Source organism: Schistocerca piceifrons, chromosome 5 (genome assembly GCF_021461385.2).
Source record: "Schistocerca piceifrons isolate TAMUIC-IGC-003096 chromosome 5, iqSchPice1.1, whole genome shotgun sequence".
In the NCBI taxonomy this organism is placed as follows: domain Eukaryota; kingdom Metazoa; phylum Arthropoda; class Insecta; order Orthoptera; family Acrididae; genus Schistocerca; species Schistocerca piceifrons.
Window position 1 is genome coordinate 546968096 of NC_060142.1, and position 22104 is coordinate 546990199.

At 38.9% G+C, this 22104-nt stretch overlaps 1 protein-coding gene across 3 annotated transcripts in view; it reads right to left on the reverse strand.

Annotated features, from left to right (window-relative positions):
- Positions 1-19932: 19932 nt before the first annotated feature.
- LOC124798477 (probable U3 small nucleolar RNA-associated protein 11) overlaps positions 19933-22104 on the reverse strand; it is a 27801-nt gene continuing 25629 nt past the window's right edge. For all 3 annotated transcript variants that reach the window (XM_047261909.1, XM_047261911.1, XM_047261910.1), the window contains one exon: positions 19933-20789. In XM_047261909.1, coding sequence (XP_047117865.1) covers positions 20014-20775 — 762 coding nt within the window. In that variant the 5' untranslated portion in view covers positions 20776-20789 and the 3' untranslated portion in view covers positions 19933-20013. The remainder of the gene's footprint in view (positions 20790-22104) is intronic.

The following is a 22104-nucleotide window of genomic DNA, read 5'->3' on the forward strand; positions in this document are numbered from 1 at the left end:
ATTAGATTAGTTTTTCATTCCATAGATCTGTGCTGAGGAGATCCTCATGGATGTGGAACATGTCAATTTTTTAAAGCTGAAATAACAATACTAATAGTATGAATAAATACATCATTTGTTTCTATTAAAAATTTCGTCAATGGAGTAGAAAGAGTTGGCCACTAGTAAGTCTTTCAGATTTCTTTTAAACTGATCTTTATTTGTAACTAAAATTTTTATGTTTGCTGGCAAATTATTTAAGATGAGTGTTCCTGAGTAGTGGACCCTTTTTTGAACTAAAGTAAGTGCTTTGAAGTCCTTGTGCAGATCATTTTTGCTCCTGGTATTGTATGTATGAACTGAGTTGTTTGTTGGAAAAAGAGATATATTATTTAGGACAAATTTCATTAAGGAGTAAATATACTGAGAGGCAGTAGTTAGTATACCCAGTTCTTTGAAGAGGTTTCTGGAGGACGTCCGTGAATTTACTCCACAAATAGGTATTACACGCTGTTGGACTCTGAAAACTTTTGTTTGACTTTAAGATTTACCCCAAAATATTATACCATATGACATTATGGAATGAAAGTAGGCAAAGTATGCAAGCTTTTTCATTTTTATGCTGCCTATGTCTGCTAACACTCGAATTGCAAATACAGATTTGCTAAGGCTTTTCTGCAGTTCTGTGGTGTGCTCCTTCCAACTGAATTTGTTATCAAGTTGTAATCCCAGGAATTTAAGATTGTCAGCCTTGTATGTATGGTTCCTTTTTTTTCCCCACTTCTTTTCCGCATGTGCACACGATGCAATTGCGGTACGTGCAACTGCTGCGGTTAATAACAAGTTGTTGTCAGCCATCTTGAACTTCGACGAAAAATTTGATGACAGTGTAATACCCCTTCTAGCGCTACATCAAAGATCTTTGTCAAATATATTTGACAGCCAGTATTACACTATCAAATTTCTTTGTCCAATATCTTTGTCAAAGATATTTGATGGTGTAATAGTGAACTTTGTCAAATGTTGTCCAATTTTTGATTAAATCTAGGGCCTCGCCGTAAATTTGATCAAAGAAGTTGCCTGTCTTCTGTTCACTGCAATGTGACATGTTACCACATGGAGCGCTAGCATCACTGCATTCCATCGTCTGTAGTGTTTTTATAAACATTGCTGGTAAATACAATTAGTGTGTGCCGACAACTACAAAATTAAGAGAGATGTGTGAAGCCGATGAGGCGCTTTACAACGTGAGGCACGCTGAATACAAAAATAGATTATGAAGATTGGAGACCTAACCTAACCCTGTCCTGTAGCAAGGAATCTGAGTGTTACAGTGAGTCTGTCTTCTGCAGATGTAGCAGTTCTTAAGTGAATATTATGCTTTGTGATATGAGGATACACTTCATTGAGCACATACAGAAATGAATGCTCATCCATTCTCAAGTAATTGATGTACGACTTGACGTCCTCCACTACAAGTTCACGTAACAAGTTTTGTTGAATGCTTTTATCGTGTCGTCGTAAAACCTACGGCTTCACCCAGCTATGTTTCCTTTTTTTTTCCCCACTTCTCTTCCACATATGCACACAGTGCAGTTGTGGCACATGCAACTGCTGCGGTTAATAAGTTGTTGTTGTCAGCCATCTTGAACTTTGACGAAAAATATGATGACAGTGTAATACCCCTTCTAGCGCTACGTCAAAGATCTTTGTCAAATATATTTGACAGAGTATTTGATCACATCTTTGATCAAATTTTTGACAAAGAAATTTGATAGTGTAGTACCGGCCTAAGCGAAAGGTAAAGAGTTCAAACCTTGTGTGATGCTAAATATTTTCTTTATTTAAAAACAATATCGAATTTTATTCGTTTGAATGCAATTTTTTGAAATTTCTAGTGCTTTGTCTCTTCATTAACCCTTTTGCTGCTGCAGTCACGTGCTCCCCGCATTCCGCGCTGTGCGCGATTTTGTCATCACTGCACTGCCCGCCTGTGCAGACACATGGTGTTCCCACTGCTTTGACACACTAATCATTCGATTTCACAAAAACTATTTGGCCCAAAAATTAGATTTTTACACATATTCTTGACTGATATCTTCACCTCATAAATGACTTAATTTTGTTTCGATGTTCAACCCAGTTATTGTGCAGCACTAAATGTAGTAAACCATTGCACGAAATTTTGAAGAGTTTCAGAGGTAAAAGTCCATGGCGTATACTTTCCGTATGGTCAATTTTAGTTGCCACAATGTTGAGAATGAAATGTGGACAAGGTACTTAAATTTCATATAAAATTTACTGTATAACAATATCTCATTTAATTTAAGTACCACATAGGTGTCGTATGTAATATTGAGAAATATTCCGTCTTTCACGACTGTAATAAAAGTTTTATTTACACCGGGTGCGTTTGGCTTTATTTTAAAGCGAGGAGCACGTCTCTGTAGCAGCGAAAGGGTTAATGCGGCCGTGGTGGCTTTACTTCATAAACTGCGCGCTCCCCCTAAACGTAACCTTGCGAACTATATGCTATACTATCACGCTGCTTCTCTTGTCGCGGTCATCGCGTGCAACTGGCTACGCAGCAATCTCCCGTGTCTGGGCGGGCATGCGCGAGCCGCCAAGAAAAAAGAATTCAACTATAGTCACACACCAGAGAGGAGCTCACAAAACTTTATTGCACTGTGCTTCCTCTACAGCCCAGGTCTCGCACCTTCTGACTTCCATCTATTTGGCCGAAAGAAGGGCGCACTGTGCGGGAAGCAATACATGTATGATGGGGAGGTTATCGATGCAGAAAGATGTTCGTTCCAATGTCAACCAGTATAGTGGCACAATGCGGGCATACAGACCCTCCCAGTACGGCCATCACATTGAACAGAGATTATGTTGAAAAATAGGGTTTTGCAATCAAAAGAGTGGGGAATAATATGGAGTGCTGGAATCATGAACAAAACCCATCTGCCCCTCAAGTATCAAATTAACTTATTGGTTTATTATTATTATTATTATTTTTTCCCCCACAGCATATTCTGAAAATTGGTGATAAATGTTAACGTAAGACACTTTCTGCTATATCTCGCACAGGCAGATGCTTGATAAGAAAGAATAAGATACAAGTAAACCAAGGTTTATTGTGACCACAGTAGAGAGATTTTAAAAAAAGTGTGTTGCATTACTTATTAAATGCCCTCATAATAACACCCCCATGTAACAAATTAACTTATGGTTCTTTTTTTGTCACAGCATAATCTGAAAAATGGTGGTAAATGTTAATGTAAGGCACTCTGTGCTATATCTCGCATAGGGAGATGCTTGATAAGAAAGAATAAGACGCAAATAAACAAAAACAAGGCATTATTATGACCACAATAGAGAGATTTAATAACAAAGGAAAAACTCTTCTCAATAAAAAAATAATACAACTTCTCAGACACTAACAAGCATATGCCTGGAACACACAGTGAATAATTGTTGTGGGATGTAAAGACTACACCACCGACAAACACCAACGATGGAGGTTGAGAGTTTGGCATTGCAGGCCGACAGGTACATCTTGGGATATAATTGAAAAGTCATAGGTCCCGCAGCTGTGGCTTCTGAATGGGCTCTGACAGATGGGCTGCTAAGAGACGGTGCATGAAGTGGCCCTGAGGAGGTAACTGCCTATGTGTTGGATTATGCCGCCCTATATAGCTGGGGTGCTGAGGAATTCTTGACAATTCCCTTCTGCACCCGTGACATGACAGAGGAGACAGGTCCTTGGCATTGAGGACCTCCAATAACACTTGTCCTGCCATCTGTCATCATTGTTGTTATCAAGGCAGTCCAGAGAGGCAATGCCTTGTATATACGCAAACCCATGATGTTTCAGCAATAGAGGGCTTGCTAATCGCTTTAGGTGAATGCTGGGCACATGGCACTTTGACATTATAGGCATGTGAATTCTACAAGAAATGTTAGTCCTCTAGGCAAATTATATGTATGATTGAATCTAAAAAATTGTAGTCAGTATTAGTATAATTAACACCTTTTGTATCTATGAACAGATATCGAGACTGTAACACTTTTATATTAAATATTCAGGTGCTGTGAATATGGGTTAGCGATCACATATGTTAGACTATATGTTCGGCACACATGTGGATTAGACAGCTCTCTTTTGAGCTGCCTCAATACACATACATTTCTATTCAAGCCCGAGCTTGTCAGGACGAAATCTGCATCAACTGGCATGTGCAAACCAATGCCAGTGTGCTCCTAGCTACAATTTGCAGCAGTGTAACATGCATGAATTTCATGTGATTCCCTACACAAGGATAGCAGTCAGTCTTTTAACCACACATCCATATAAATTTCAAACTGGCATTTGTTGCAGCAAGTTTTTCAGTCCAGACTGCACACGACTTAGGTTTCTTTCGAGGCTCACTGATGAAGTACGTTCAGATGTAATAATCATATACAGCCATTCACCCAACAGATGATTTATGCCTAAAGACTGGAGAGTTGTTGAGTACAGTACTGAACCAAATTTGCAGTAATAATCTGGAACACACCCCATGTTTGAACATTATGAGATATCTTGAAGAAAGCAACACACAGCCAGAAAGTGGTGTGAGGAGCTGCTGCCGCAAGTACAGTGCATTTTCTTTTCAGACGATGAAAAGCTCACATTGTACATCGAATGAAAGATTAGACAGTAGTATGGATTGCATCATGCCATTTTGCCCAGTGAGTAAACTGCACAGTAAGCATGGAGACCTATTTATAAAACTTTTCATGTCTGTTCAACAGTTTGTGTGTCATCTATACCACCTTTCATGGTTTTTTTTCGTATCAGACAGCAGCTGCTCCTGCTGCTGCGATGGCAGGGCATTGTCAGTAAGGAAAAAAAATTATTTAAGAATATTATATCTGTATCATCGTCAGCATTTTTTATTCATCATCAATATTAATACTTATACAATGACTGTCTTGCCACTATATGTCTTGACATGTTCACTGTTTGAAAGTTCCCACATGACTGCATGAAAAATTTATCGATAGGCATAAGTATATAGCTTTCGGTATAATGAATGATGTTATTATCAAACAATGGAAAATTCAGGATAGAATGTAACAATATTACGAGAAGGAAAGTTGGTACTCACCATATAGTGGAGATCCAGAGTTGCAGATAGGCACAACAAAAAGACTCTCACAATTAATTGAATAATTAGTTATCTTAGTAGGAAATGCATGCTCAAGTGGTTAAACCTTTTTCTGAGCACTAAATTACTTATGGGCACTGATGTGACATTATGCAGGTGTGTGTCACATCTGTGATGCCACCGTGATACCAACATGATGTCAGCACAGCACTGAAATGAGGTGTGATGCTTTCAGGCTGTTCAAATACTTTTGGGCAAAAAAATTAAAATTCTTATAATGAATGTCAAAGGACTGAGATATAATGGAGCACATGTTGCTTCAAAGCAATGGGAGCTGCTTCGTGACAGCAAAAAAAAAAAAAAAAAAAAAAAAAAGTGACACTGAATGTTGCTGCTGCTATGGTTCTGGTAGCAGCTTCTGCTTGTCATTGTGTGGAACAATAACAAAAAACTGAAGTATAAACCCTGTTAATTTCACCACAGATAGTGTGTAAAGTCATGTGTAGAAGCAGTATAACGCTGAAATGCTGTGACATGTGTGCAAAAAGAACTATATTGTTATAACAAAAAAAAATTGACAAATACTTACTAACAAACTATTTCTTCCCAGCTGATCGCTGGTGCTGGTTGCACTTCGTACTGAACGGTTAATGAGGGTGGCCCTCACTCAACTGAGCTATAAAAATTAAACTTGCTTGAAGGGTGTGCAGCTGAACTGGCACACCATTGGCCACTCTGCTTTTTTGCAAAATACATAATGCCATTGACTACAGGGGGAGGGGGGGGGGTGAATACTGGGAATAATGTCATTAACCCAGCACTGGATGCTGGTGTCAGCAATTCCAAGAAAAGAGCTGATGCTGATGTCATTGATTCCAGGAATACTAATGCTGATGTCAATGCATTTTTGGCTTGTATGCTCACTGATCTTCTACTAATCAAGATATTGTGGTATCGTCTCTTGCACATAAGGCTGATCTATTTTTTTTTTTTTTTTTTTTACAACTGCAGTGCATACGAAGAAGATATTGTTGTTCGGCTCTGTGAGTGTCCTGTAAATGATATTAGCATGTCACCTTTGCCAGCATGTCACCTTTGCCAATAGTGACCAGCCATAAAAAGTGGTGGAATACAACAAAAATGCAAATGTAAAAAAATTGGTAAAATTAGCTTCCTGACATTAAGATTACACTTCTCCTTATGAGTAATTGGATGGCTGTCTGTAACGTGGTTAGGGGTACTGCCTCCACTCTAATGTGCTGTAGAAAGAAACAGTTCATTGCCTGTAAGCACTAAAAAGCATGACCACCAGCCATCTTTTACATTCTCACACAGTAAAGTGATACCCAAAGCAAAAAAATGTTCTTTGTATCTACAATGATACTTGCTCTATCATGTGACACTCCCATCAAACACGTAGGAAATGTGTTGTCAATGTCACAATCAGCTATCCTGCCAATATTGCCAGAAGAGCTATCCACTGTAGATGGCCTTCCAGATGGGTAAGAAAAATGTTATTTTGTTGCTAATTTTTTCCCAGAATACTAGAAAAAAAGCATCCTGCACCCAAGCAGATGTCAGCACCAGATCTTAATGCATACCTATAAGTTAACATAGTGAGATTATACAACACTAGAATACCATACAGCTGATCAGCTCTATATTGAGTGCATTTCATGAGCTGCTGTGTCCCCCACCTGTATCAAATCATCAGCCATGCTACATGCACACGAAGATGTCACTAGCCTTGATGATGCGTGACAGATACTGCACAGGGCCAGCATGTGTCTTGCTTCACATAAACTACATTAGAACATTTATTTGAGAACCAAATCCATTGCCTGAATCAGAAAGCCTTTGATATGTTGTCTCCTGAAACATAATGCCTCACAGAACGCTTTGGGACATTGCGTAGGTTCCATTTGTTGTTACATAACCTGCCAGCTTGGCTAGCATTTTCTGTGGCACTCAACACTGGGTTAGTAGTCAATAAACAGCAGACATTTCTTAACTGTATGCTTGTGTAAACAGCAAGCAAGTTGACAGTGGTTGATTGTTCAAATCAAAGTCCATGGTGTTACAGCTCGAGATGTCACATGAATACTGCCAATCAACTGCCTATTGCAAGTGGAGAATAGTAGTTCACGGTATGATGTTGAGATGGTGCTACATAACAATCCACATAAAAAACAAAGAAATTGCAACATGTGTGGAGAATTAGCCAGCATTTCAGCCTGATAGTTGGTCTGACATAAGTACATATGTAAATTGATCTGCACAGAGTCGAGCACATTGTAAACACTGTTTGATGTGGTCAAAAACATGATCCTTTCTGTTCTCAGCTATAAGATTCTATTTTTGATGTAAACTGGTAGGCATCCATTCATTTGCTATGCCTACAGATTTAATAATTTTAACATGGCAATCTGTTACACAAACTACAAAAAAATCGATACAGACAATTGTTATTGTAGACAATCCCCTGATGGAATTCTTTGCTGTTATGGTGGTTGACAGTCTATTCATTGTAAGCAAGTTACATTTCAAATTGAGTATGGGATGTATATGCTGTAGAAAGACTGTCCTTTTTTCACAGAGAATATTTAATGGTTGCAGTGAGTTGATGTCCATCTATTGATTGTGGAATTTTTGTGCAGAACTTTATGTTTGCTTACATGGAAACTGAGTCTACATCTATTGTACTGGTGTCAAATACATGCCATTGAGTAAAAACCAGGTAATATGATGGTACTGAGAAACACATTTATTACTTACAGTTACTATTGCTGAAAACAGCACCACCTTCCCACCAGTTTTCTTTGCTAGTGTTAGAGAGAGGGATAAAATCTAGTAGGAGAAGTACAAAGAATAACTATACATGTCCAGAAGCTTGACTGTCTTGCTGACAAAGATAGATTCCTGAAGGTGTCAGAGTGTTGAGCACACTCAACACATCACATATTAAGGGATCACCTGTGGCCTAGGGGTAGCGTCTTTGATGAGTAATCAAGAGGTCCTTGGTCCCAGGTTCGAAACTCACCACTCCTTAAATTTTGATTAGTAATCAGCATTGGCAGCTGAAGGCTTCCGGCATAAGAAGTAACCGTCATTCTGCCAGTGGTCTTGTCAAAGAGCATAGAGAGGTTCAGGACTCTCTCTTATCCTTGGGGTGGAAAACTGGCCCTAAAGGCAGAAGAATCAGCAAAGATCAACGACATGAGAATGCAGAAGGCAATGGAAGCCACTGCATTAATGACATACAATGTGTATCCACAGGACATGTGGCCTGTAAGTGAAAAAGTGTCATGATCACCTCTCTGTTGGCAAAAGCTTCTGGAATAATCCCCCATTCATATCTCCAAAAGTGGCTGCCAAGGGGGAGGTGACCATGAGAAAAACATTGAATAACCAATGAATGGATAACTTTCTACGAGCCAGGCATGGAATGTCAGAAGCTTGAACATGGTAGTGAAGCTAGCAAATATGAAACCAGAAATGAAAAGGCTCAATCTAGATACAGTAGAGGTCAGTGGACTGAAATGGAAAGAAGACTAGGATTTCTGGTCAGATAAGTATAGGGTAATATCAACAGCAGCAGAAAATGGTATAACAGGAGTAGGATTTGATATCAATAGGAAATTAGGGCAGAGAGTGTGTTACTGTGAACAGTGCAGTGATAGGATTGCTCCTATCAGAAATGACAGCAAGCCAACATGCACAATGGTAGTTCAGGTTACATGCAGGTGTTGAAAGCTGAAGATGAAGAAAGAGAGAAAGTATATGAAGATATTGAAAGGGTAATACAGTATGTAAAGGGAGATGAAAATCTTATAATCGTGGGGGATTGAAATGCAGTTGTAGGAGAAGGAGCAGAAGATACGGTTACAGGAGAATATGGGCTTGGAACAAGGAATAAGAGAGGAGAAAGCCTAACTGAGTTCTGTAGTAAATTTCAGCTAATGATAATTAATACTCTGTTCAAGAAACACAAGAGGAGGAGATATACTTGGAAAAGGCTGGGTGATATGGGAAGATTTCAGTTAGATTACATCATGGTCAGGCAGGGATTTTGAAATCAGATACTGGATTGTAAGGTGTATCCAGGAGCAGATTACAATGTAGTAGTGATGAAGATTAGGCTGACGTTTAAGAGATTAGTCAGGAAAAATCAATGTGCAAAGAAGTGGGATACAGAAGTAATAAGGAATGATGAGATACACTTGAAGTTCTCGAAGGCTATAGAAATAGCATTAAGGAATAGTTCAGTGGGCAATACAATTCATGAGGACAGCTCTAAAAAGGGCAATCACAGATGTTGGAAAGAAAAACATGGGTACAAAGAACGTAACTGCAAATAAACCACGAGTAACAGAGGAAATAGTTCAGTTGATCTTGAAAGAAGGAAGTACAAAATTGTTCAGGGAAATTCAGGAATACAGAAATACAAATCACTGAGGAATGAAATAAATAGGAAGTGCAGAGAAGCTAAGATGAACTGGCTATGTGAAAATTGTGAAGAAATCAAAAAATAAGTGATTGTCGGAAGGACTGACTCAGCATATAGGAGAGTCAAAACAACCTTCGGTGAAATTAAAAGTAAGGGTGGTAACATTAAGAGTGCAATGGGAATTCCACTGTTAAATGCAGAGCAGAAAGCGGGTGGGTGGAAAGAGTACATTCAAGACCTCTACGAGGGGGAAGATCCAACTGCTGTAACAGAAGAAGAAACAGGAGTCGATTTAGAAGAGATGGGAGATCCAGTATTAGAATCACAATGTAAAAGAGCTTTGGAGGACTTAAGATTAAATAAGGCAGAAGGGATAGATAACATTCCATACAAGTTTTTAAAATCACTGGAGGAAGTGGCAACAAAATGACTATTCACATTGGTGTGTAGAATGTATGAGTCTGGCAACATACCATCTGACTTTCGGAAAAATATCATCCACACAATTCCAAAGACTGCAAGAGCTGACAAGTGTGAGAATTATTGCACAATCAGCTTAACAGCTCATGCATCCAAGTTGCCGACAAGAATAATATACAGAAGAATGGAAAAGTAAATCGAGGATGTGTTACAGGACAATTAGTTTGGCTTTAGGAAAGGTAAAGACACCAGAGAAGTAATTTGGATGTTGCAGTTGATAATGTAAGCAAGACTAAAGAAAAATCAAGACACCCCATAGGATTTTTTGACCTGAAAAAGCACTCAGCAATGTAAAATGGTGCGAGATGTTTGAAATTCTGGGAAAAACAGGGTAAGCCATCGGCAGAGACATATATTGTACAATATATACAGGAGGCAAACAGGAATAATAAGAGTGGACAACCAAGAAGGAAGTGCTCGGATTAAAAAGGGTGTAAGACAGGGGTGTAGTCTTTCATCCCTACTGCTCAATCTGTATATCTAAGAAGCAATGATGGAAACAAAAGAAAGGCTCAGGAGTGGTGTTAAAATTCAAGGTGAAAGGATATCAGTCATATGATTTCAGAATGAGATTTTCACTCTGCAGCGGAGTGTGCGCTGATATGAAACTTCCTGGCAGATTAAAACTGTGTGCCCGACCGAGACTCGAACTCGGGACCTTTGCCTTTCGCGGGCAAGTGCTCTACCATCTGAGCTACCAAAGCACGACTCACAGCTGGTCCTCATAGCTTTAATTCTGCCAGTATCTCGTCTCCTACCTTCCAAACTTTACAGAAGCTCTCCTGCGAACCTTGCAAAACTAGCACTCCTGAAAGAAAGGATACTGCGGAGACATGGCTTAGCCACAGGCTGGGGGATGTTTCCAGAATGAGATTTTCACTCTGCAGCAGAGTGTGCGCTGATATGAAACTTCCTGGCAGATTAAAACTGTGTGCCCGACCGAGACTCGAACTCGGGACCTTTGCCTCGGTCTTTCTTTTTAATGGAGAATACTACGAACAAACGGAGGGAGTCGCCATGGGTAGCCCACTCTCACCGGTGGTAGCGAATTTGTATATGGAGAACTTAGAGGAGGAAGCCCTGTCGTCATCTGTATGGAAACCTACTTGCTTTTTCCGTTACGTGGATGACACGTTCGTCATCTGGCCACATGGTATGGATAAACTCCTTGACTTCCTTACACATCTAAACTCCATACACCCCAACATCAAATTCACTATGGAGACTGAAACTGAGGGTAAATTACCTTTCCTTGACATCTTGGTCAAGAGAAGGGCTGATGGCACCCTAGGTCATGGGGTGTAGCGGAAGACTACGCACACTGATCTGTATTTGCACGCAGACAGCTGCCACCACCCTTCACAGAGGAATGGGGTACTTAAAACTCTAGTACATACGGCGCGCACCATCTCTGATGCAGAGAGTCTACCCCAGGAATTGGAACATCTGAGAATTGTATTTCGAAAAAATGGGTACTCAGAGTGGCAGATTCAACGTGCTCTCCGCCCAACCACTGCAGCACAACCTGTTGAGATGGATGAAGTCACGAGGGAGGAGGTAGGCACTGCATTTATTCCATACACAGGTGGACTCTCGGGAAAAACCGCCTGCATTCTGAAGAAACACCGGGTCGGAACTGTGTTTTGTCCTCCAAATAAAACTCGTGCACTGGTGGGGAGCGCCAAAGATGACCTCGGTTTGAGGAAGGCCGGCGTGTACCAGATCCTGTGTCAGTGTGGCAAGTCGTATATTGGTCAGACGATACGTACCGTCAAGGATCGATGGCGTGAACACCAGAGGCACACTCGACTGATGTATCCGAGCAAGTCGGCGGTTGCTGAACATTGTTTGTCGGAAAATCACGCCATGGAATGACCGCACGAGGATTCTGGTACAGACGTCGAGGTACTGGGACAGCATTGTTAGAGAGGCCATCGAAATTCGCACCAATGACGACCTCATAAACCGTGACTGTGGCTATAATCTTAGCAAGGCTTGGGAACCAGCGATCGGGTTACTCAAGAGTAAATCGAGCAAACGTATAGTTGTGACGACCACGGCGGACAGAGCCATCACACCGTCGTCATCTCAGACGCCGTCGCAATCTGTTCCACCGCACGACCGTGGCACGGGGCGTGGACGGCGGAGGGAGCGCTCCGTAGGCGGAGGGTATTTAAATCGGCCGCCGCCGCGACCGAACCCAGTTCCCTCTGAGCAGCCATAGCGTACGGATCTCCATGCCGGCACGTTCACAGGAGCTCAGTCCGTCAGTTCACCTGATGATGGCGACATGTATGATCGCCGAAATATTGTGCCCGTTGGACACTATAGACCGGCAGCACACCCGTGGATATTTTGATTACATAACTGTATCATGGGAAAGTGTTAAGCAAGCATGTTGCAATGAAAAATGTAATTTCCCCACCTTGCTAATGATTTATTTCTAAGGGTACTTGCTTTTGTAAGAAGGCAGTCAGAATAGCCATTTACAGAGTAATAGTTTCTAAAGTTATTTCAAGATTAGTTTTCTTTCCATTTGGTTTTGTTGAACATTTTATTAATATTTGCATGATGAAGTCACATAAATGCATCTGTGAATGTTGATTGGAGTTAGACAGTTTTATCACGAGAAAGAACTTGGAGGGTTGTTTTGATTGGCTGGTCATTTTGAACAACCAATCAGCATTAAGTATTTCTCACACATTGCAAGTAGTTATAGGCCCTGGAAGGAATGGCAGTGAGTCAGTCGGTGGCTAGCTATCGGACGTACAGGTCATATTGGACGTGTCCGTCTACATTATGGGTAAAATGCAAAAGTTATTGGTTTCTCGCTTCCAGATTGTATTGCTGTGAAAACAGTTGCATTTATGGACAGATTGTGAAAATTTTAGCTTCATGAGGTGTTTAGTTGGAAAGATAAATGCATGCGAACTTTCAGTCATTGTAAAATTCTGTGTGGCACGTTTCATATTCGTCTATGGAATATTTGGCGAGCAGTTTCTTTATTATAAATCCACTGAAAAGGACCGAATATGAAACTTATATATTGTAGCAGAGTATTGCCTGTCGATTGCGTAACTATTCGGGTTGGACTCAAGTACATTTCTGGCTGCCTTGTGTGTGTACTGAATTGTCTGAACTGTGAGCTGAGGACAGTGACATTATTATTTGTTAATTAAATATGGGCTGATGACAAGTGTTTATTTTGAACCTAAATAAAATAAAAGAAGTTGTATTCCGAATTCTAACATTTTTTTAAAGAGATGAAGCAGTTGCCCTCCACCCGAAATTTGTTATAAGGTATTACAGGATAGCTTGCTACTAGAGTTTATGCGGACTTTGCAAATGTAAGTATTGACTGTGATTTTCTTCAATGCTGCTTTTAACATCATTTGGACAGTATCTACATATACAGAGAAAGGGGCTGGGGATCAGACGCCATATGGAGGTTGGTGGAACTTCTGTAGTGCACCGTACGACGGGAGACAGTGAACAAACACAAGACGATGCATTTTTGACCCGCCTCACCGCAGAGCATATATAAGGACTACAGATGGCAAAATCTTCACCAATATAATGAAATGAACATTCGCTCATGAAGAGCGAGTTGCTGATTTATCTCTGAAGATGTCCCCCACAGATGGTGACAAATCATTTGTAAATAACTTTGCTTGCTGACTATAGCCTCTCACCTCTGAGGTTTTAATTGAAGTAAACACATTTATTCTTCATGCTTTGTATGATGTTACAGAGATTCTACCAGACTGCATGTACCCTCATGAGCAACTGAATCAATGACAGGTGCTGCATTGTAAAGAGAGCACTCCTGTTGCCACAATGAATAGAAGAGCTCACATGTTACGTGACAGAGTAGGAGATGAACAGGAAACTGATTTCAGTGCATTTGTGGTACTCAATGCAAAGGACATGCTGTAAGGTTATGTAAATTGTAACCTTACAATGGTAACTGCACAATAATGCTTCGTTCGTGAGGCAAATGAAGTGCAGTTTTGCATACCAGTAATAAAAGTACCATAATCAAAATAAACAATATGGTCACTATGATAGCAGTGTCCCCTAGACCTGTATCCTAAATACAATGAACTTTTTGGCAGTGAAGTCTAAACATGAAAATAATTCATATAGTTAATACTGCAGTGAAACAAATGGTGAAAACATAATGTGGTGTGCATTTTGTGAGAAGTCAGTTTGCAAAAGTGTGGTATGGTGTGGTGGCTTAAAAGACAAATAATCTTATCTCCACAAAATTACGCAATGCACACGTAAATTCAAATTAGATGCACCTCCAGTATCACATACTATGAGGCAACAACTTCTATAAATAACCAGATTCCAACAAAGTGTGTCGACTCACTGTTATGACAAGAAACACCAAAGGGGTACACTCTTTCCTGTAGCTGTAAAAGTTTCTTGAACCACCACAACTACAACAAAAAATCAGTACATACGTACATTAATCTTTGTTCCATCATGAATACAACATTTTGTAATGATGTGGAATGTGTCACTTTAACATAAGTTTTCTTTACACAAAATAATAATAATTTTTTTTTTTCAGTTACTACTTCATATCTAAGGATTCATCTATTGAGTAGAAGCAGTTGTCATTCAGAAATTCTTTTAATTTGCTTTTAAATATTGGTTGGCTATCTGTCAGACTTTTAATACTATTTGGCAAATGGCCATACATTTTTGTGGCAGCATAATTCACCCCTGTCTGTGCCAATGTGAAATTTAATCCAGAACAGTGAAGATCATCTTTTCTTCTCGTGTTGTGGCTATGCACTTCGCTGTTATTTTTGAACTAGAATAGATTATTAATGCCAAATTTCATAAGAGGATATATGTATTGTGAAGGTACTGTGAATATCCTGAGTTCCTTAAATAAATGTCTGCAAGGTGATCTTGTGTGGGCACCAGCTATTATTCTGATTACACACTTTTGTCCAATGAATACTTTCTCTCTTAATGACGAATTGCCCCAAAATATGATGCCATATGAAAGCAGTGAATGAAAATAGGCATAGTAGGCTAATTTACTGATATGTTTATCACCAAAATTTGCAATAACCCTAATATCATAAGTAGCCGAACCTAACCATTTCAGAAGATCTTCGATGTGTTTCTTCCAATTCAATTTCTCATCAATGCACACACCAAGAACTTTTGAGTATTCTGCCTTAGCAATAGACTTCTGTTCATAGTCTATATTTATTAATGGTGTTATGCCATTTACTGTATAAACTGTGATTTCTCAAAATTTAGTGAGAGTCAATTTGCAGAGAACCACTTAATAATTTTCTGAAAGATATTACTTACAATTTTGTGAGCTGATTCTTGCTTGTTGGGTGTGATTACTATACTTGTATCATCAGCAAAAACAACTAACTTTGCATCTTCATGAATATAGAGTGGCAAGTCATTAATATATATTAAGAACAAGAAGGGACCCAAGACTGAACCCTGTGGGACACCATTCTTGATACCTCCCCAGTTAGAGGACTGCTGATTTTTGCAGACTATCTGTACTGTTAATTTCAACCTTCTGCAATCTTCCAGTTAAGTATGAATCAAACCATCTGTGCACTGTCTCACTCATACCACAATACTTAAGCTTATCTAGAAGAATTTCATGATTCACACAATCAAAAGCCTTTGAGAGATCACAAAATATCCCAATGGGTGATGTTTGCTTATGCAGTGCATTTAATATTTGATCAGTGAAAGCATATATAGCATTTTCTGTTGAAAAACCCTTCTGAAAATCACATCGACATTTTGTTAGTACTTCATTTTTACAAATATGTGATGCTACTCTTGAATACATTACTTTTTCAAGAATTTTGGATAAAGCTGTCAGAAGTGGGATTGGGTGGTAATTGTTAACATCAGACCTATCCCCTTTTTTATGCAATGGTTTAACAACAGCATATTTCAGTCTATCTGGGAAAATGCCCTGTTTCAGTGAGCTACTATATATGTGGCTGAGAATCCTACTTATTTGTTGGGAACAAGCTTTTAGTACTCTGTTGGAAATGCCATCAATTCCATGTGAGCATTTACTTTTGAGTGACTTTATTGTTTTCCTAATTTCAGCAGGAGAGTTGGGTTGAATTTCAATTTTATCAAATTGTTTAGGTACTGCCTCTTCCATATACTGCCTAGCATTTTCTAATCAGTAGCTGGCTCCTATTTTCTCTACAACACTTAAAAAATGATTATTAAAAATATTTTCTACTTCTGACTTCTTGTTAACAAACTTTTCATTGTGTTTAGACACACTAACAAACACACACACACACACACACACACACACACACACACACACACACACAAGCTTTCACAACCCACGGCTGCTTCATCAGGAAAGAGGGAAAGGCGAAAGGATGTGGGTTTTCTTAAACCGTGGGTTGCGAAAGCTTGAATTGTATGTGTGTGTTTGTTAGTGTCTCTATCAACATACCAACACTTTCGTTTGGTAAGTTACATCATCTTTGGTTTTAGATATATTTTCCCACATGGAATGTTTCCCTCTATTATTTTCATTGTGTTTGATAGAAATGCAGTCTTCCTGTGCTCTTGGTTGCCCTGTTTCCCTTTTAAAAATATTCCAAATTGTTTTAATTTTATCAGATGTGTTAATCTCAGACATAATGCACATACTTCTGGACTTTTTAATAACTTTTCTACAAATCTTCCTCACCTCCACTTAGTGTGATAAATACCACATGCCAGTCTGAAAATAGTTGTACTGGAATGACATTGGTGTAATGCAGCTATCTGACATACAGTGAAATAAATCTACTTCCACAGTCACTCCTCTAAACAAATGAATTTCTAAGAATAGCAAACTTTCTGCTTGCACCAGTACTTTCAGATCTGCCAGGAAACAACATACACTTCAGCAATAAATCAACTTCAGTTACAGAACACAAAATCCTACAGAAAACAGTTTGTTAAATACCATCAGTGAAACCTCAACAAGTGACTGACTGCAACAGAGAGAATGGAAAATGTCAAACAACATGAAATAACATACTGGAAATGGTTTGGAAAACAGAACGTATTCACAATTATTTTTCTTTACCTAACAACTAAATCTTCACATGCTTTCTACAGCAGAATTTTTTAAAGCAAGAAACGATTATCTTCTACATTGCTAAGTGAATGTAAAAAGGGATTAAACTGCAATCAGTCACTTAAGAAATATTTGTTTGCAACTGCCAGGTGGATTTTTTAACAATAGTGCCCCAGACACAATGTGCCTTTAAACAAACATGCAAGGCAATGCGTCAAGTATTTCCTGTCTTCTTGTCACAGACACAGTACTGAGCATCATGCTACAAAAGTAAGTACCATATACAATTTCTGTACTCCCCATCTGGAGATGAGCCTGACAAGGCTGCATATCCCTTGCATTCTACAGATAAAATGAAGTCTGCCACCTGCTTTACATCATGTCTGGGACTATGTGGTCATTTCTTTATCCTTACAAATTGCTACATCCAAATATTTATACGAGTTGAGTGATTCCAATTCACACATTGGTACTATAGTCATTGGTTACTTTTTTTCCATTTTGCAAAATGCACAATTTTACATTTCTGAACATTTGAAGCAAGTTGACAACCACTGTACCACTTTGAAATATTAACAAGACCCAACTGAATATTTCTACAAGCAGCTTCTTGAAATTTTGTTAGCACACTTTCTAGTGATAGTTGTGCAGACTCTTTCAACCTGTACCAGTACTTCATTGTACTTAGCCGCACCATCGGCAGAAAGTTTGGATGGATACTGCTTTGATTCTACTGGCTGATTCTGACATGGAAGCAACACCTCCCGGTCATTCAGATGCAAACCATACCACATATGATTTGGCTATTTATAGCTATGTGTGAATGCAATTTTTTTCCAAGTTTTGCGTTGATACAGCGCACAGAGCACTTCATCCATGGCTTATCATGTTGCTCAGAGTGTGAGGCAGTCGTGTTACTGACACACAAAGCATTCTCAGCAATGCACTTCATGCCATCAACAATTTTAAATTAAGATTATGGATCAAACTGTTGCTTGTACTCTCGACTATCTTTACATGATAATATTCCCCAAGATCTTTCCCCAAAGAGTCTGAATCACAGATGACATCACCTTAACCTGCACTTTGCTTAAAAATACTTCTTACCTGGTAATAACTCACGAGAAGTTTTGTGCCAGTTCTGACCTTTCACTGTCATGGCTACTACCGAGCAATAAGACCTTGAAAGTTTCCTTTCTCAACTTATCTTATGCAGTAAGGCTCGAAAGGTCCAATATCCTTGACTTTAATTTACTGTAGAATCTTAGAACACATTCTGAGCTCAAACATAATGAGACATCTTGAACAGACTTGCCTCCTCATTGCAAACCAGCATGAATTTCAAAAACATGGATATGTTAAACCCCACATTCACTTTTCTCACGTGACATACTGAAAGCTTTGGATCAAGGCTACCAGGTAGATACTGTATTTCTTGATTTTTGAAAAGCATTTGACTCAGTACCATACCTACACTTATTGCCAAATTGCGATTATATGGGATATCAAGTGAAATTTGTAACTGGGTTGAGGTCTTTTTTGCAGGGAGGATGCAGCATGTTATCTCGGATGGTGAGTCATCACCAGATGCAGGAGTAACTTCAGGTGTGCCCCTGGAAGTGTGTTTGGACTCTTGCTGTTCATGTTGAACATTAATGGCCTTGCAGACAATATTAATAGTAAAATCAGGCTTTTTCCGGGTGAAACAGTTATCTGTAACAAAGTACAATCTGAAATAAACTGCATAAATATTCAGTCAGATCTTGATAAGATTTCAAAATGGTGCAGAGATTGGCAACTTGCTTTAAATGTTCAGAAATGTAAAACTGTGCACTGTTTAAAGTGAACAATACTAGAACAATATGCTGATACAACCAAAGTTATTCACAATTGTTCTCGGAAGAGTGGGAGAAGGAGCTGGGACAGGTTCCAGAGACTGAGGACACTCAAAACCAAAACTCCCAACAAATAATGAAGTTAACTGGGCCAGTCACCAAAATACCATTCATTACTAGTAAGTTCATTGCAAAATCACCACTCTTTCTATTATTTTTAAGGTGGTTATTGAACTTGACAGTAATTTTTTAAGAGCTGTCAAAAGACAGTTCTATGAAGATTACATTATAGCACGCATGAGGAGCCAATTTTAGTGCATTAATATCCTTGATAAATTAATGACCACACCATACACTGTTATTCAAAAATACCTCTGAGACTTCAGAAGACGACTGTATGAAGACAAGACGTACTGCAAACAGACGCATATCAGTGGACAGTGGGTGTATCCAAGTTTTAACTCATATTACGAATGCTCAATAGGGGGACAATTTACCGTGCAGCAAACATTAATAAGTGGCTGCAATTCATCGAATCGCTGACACTAAATGCCCAGAAAAGCACAATAGCAGCCCATTTGGAAACTCTATTCATTGTGTTGCTGATTTGTAAGTGCTAACTAATTCTAGGTGACAATATGGAGTGGATTATTTGGTTACAAGTTCCAACACACATCTAGCTGCTACTGCAACTGTGCCATGGCATGTATTAAATTTAAACTTGGAGAGATGCTGTATCCACTGATATGCATGTCAGTTTTCTGTATGTCTTTTAGGTTTATGCAGCCATCTTCTGAAGTTCTGGAGGTACAGAAGACACAATAGCACCCACTGTAGGGTCACAACATATGCCAGATACACAACACTTGCTACAGTTCTCAAAGCAACTGCATGTCTTTCATTGCAATAAACAGTGACCAGAAAGTAACAGATGGCTACTCATTTGTAAAAATACTTTATTTATTACACAATCATACACAAGTACATAATAAATGCATTTGTTAATTTACAAAATAAAAGTTATCGTTTTCGTTCAAATTTCCATTCGTAGACAGGTGCAGAATCTTGAGACCCAGGTTTGATTTTCTTTGGACGTTCCTCCTTTTTGTTTTGAAGATGACGTTCAATTTCGAGCTTCTGTTGTACAACTGCGAGTTCCTTCTCACGCTGAATTCTCTTGCTCAATTCTTTGTATGCCTGAGTCCGCTGGAGAACAGCTTTCTCCAAAATATTTTCATCTACTTCTGGCAACAACGTATTCTTCAAAACTGACAGTCTAGGTCGGTTTGTTCGCCGACCGAGCAAGGATGGATGTGTGTCTAACCTAGCGGCAACATCAAATTTTTTGGCCTCTTCTTCTGTATCGACAAAGAATATGTGTGTATTTTCCGTTTGATCTGCTACATCGATCAAGTGAAGTTGTGACTGAAGTTTATCTATCTTCTTTGACTCCATTGTTCGTTTTGTGGTAACGTACCTTAAATCCTGCGTTTGCATCAATTTGATCTGCTCGGGTGTATGTTCATCTGGTTTATCAACTTCGTGATGCTCACCATCCATAACACGAGAATTGATCATATGAAAATAAAACTCATCTGGATTTCTATCCAGAGCACGTTTTTTCAATATTTTGAGTGTCTTTTTCTTTTTCCCATAATTTTTTGCTCTCTCTTTATAATCTTTCTTTTTCTCTAGGATTCCCAGGTGTGCTCTGCTTTCTGGTTGTGATCTTTCTCGGTGTGTTTTCTGGTTTGCCTTTGAAGTCTTCTTCCACGAGGACATCACGAAAAATTAACCTAGGAGAGGAAAATATACAAATTTAAGTTTAGTACTGTGTACATAGTTACACAAATAGTATGGATGTTATTGAATTAAAAATAAAGAAGTGGGAGACTGACAGCAACTGAAGACATAAGTTGGTCATCAGCCAAATTTTCAGCAATACATTAGAACTTCAAATCGAGTTAGAGCTCTATATGTAATCCATGGCAGAACAACTAACTCTTATTGGGACTACACAGCATATAATTAAAAGTAACTGATTATTAAGTAGGACTTGCTGTTATTTAGCTAACAAGCATCAAGACAGACGACCATGATCATCTTGGAAAAAACCATCACAGTATATGAAATAACCACTTCTTCTTTCAGGTATGTGTCACTTCAAAGAATATGCAGAGATGTCACTTTCTCAATTTACCGCCAAAGTGGTGCCTAAATTAACTGGTGCAACAAGTTGGTGTAAATAATGCTGCATGGATGAGGGATAACGGAACAGGGTCCAAATGCATATCAAAGATCAATTCAAAAACTACTACCTTTAACATTTCCAAATACAATAATTAACACATCGATCCTGTGAAGATAAAAGATAAGGGCCATGAAAATAAATAAGATGATCGATAGGTCAGTGGTAATCTTTTGAGTCCAAGTATATACTGAGAAATTTGTCACTAACTAATTTGTGATGCATGCAATAAAAATAGAACTGTTTTGTTTATTAGAAAGTTCAATGTGTTGCAGACAAAATAATGCTTAATTAAAATTATTTAATGTAGAATAGATGGATATAAATGTTTGCCCTGATTAACCACCTTGCACAATTGGTCGTCTGCATAATTCAGAATGCCATCAGCAGTTTAGCATCTATCTTTTTTTTTTTTCACTGAGTCACTGAATTCCAACCTGTACAACAGATGGCTGAAACCAGAAACAGGCACTTTGGCTGATTCTCGCTCAGTTTGAGTTCTTGCAGTAGCACTGCTGAATCCTTTTACAAAAACAAATCATGTCATCAATAAGGTCTTATGTGAGATTGGTAAAGAAAGAGCAGCAGACTTCTGGGTGTGTAGAGAGGTTTACTGAGAGACATGAACCAAAGATACCTTAAGTACTATCTTCTACTGTCAACACTGTCTCCTCTTACAAGAAGAACAAGAACAAGATCTACCACCATTTGTTCATTTGATTGAATGACGTGTCAGCTGTAGGTCTAGGGACCTCGTATATGGGAGGCAGGGACCAGCAAAGACTCAAGAGTGTACACCATACCCGTAACCAACAAGTTCAAGTTGCTGTCTCTCAATGAAACTGAGCCAGTTACACACACTC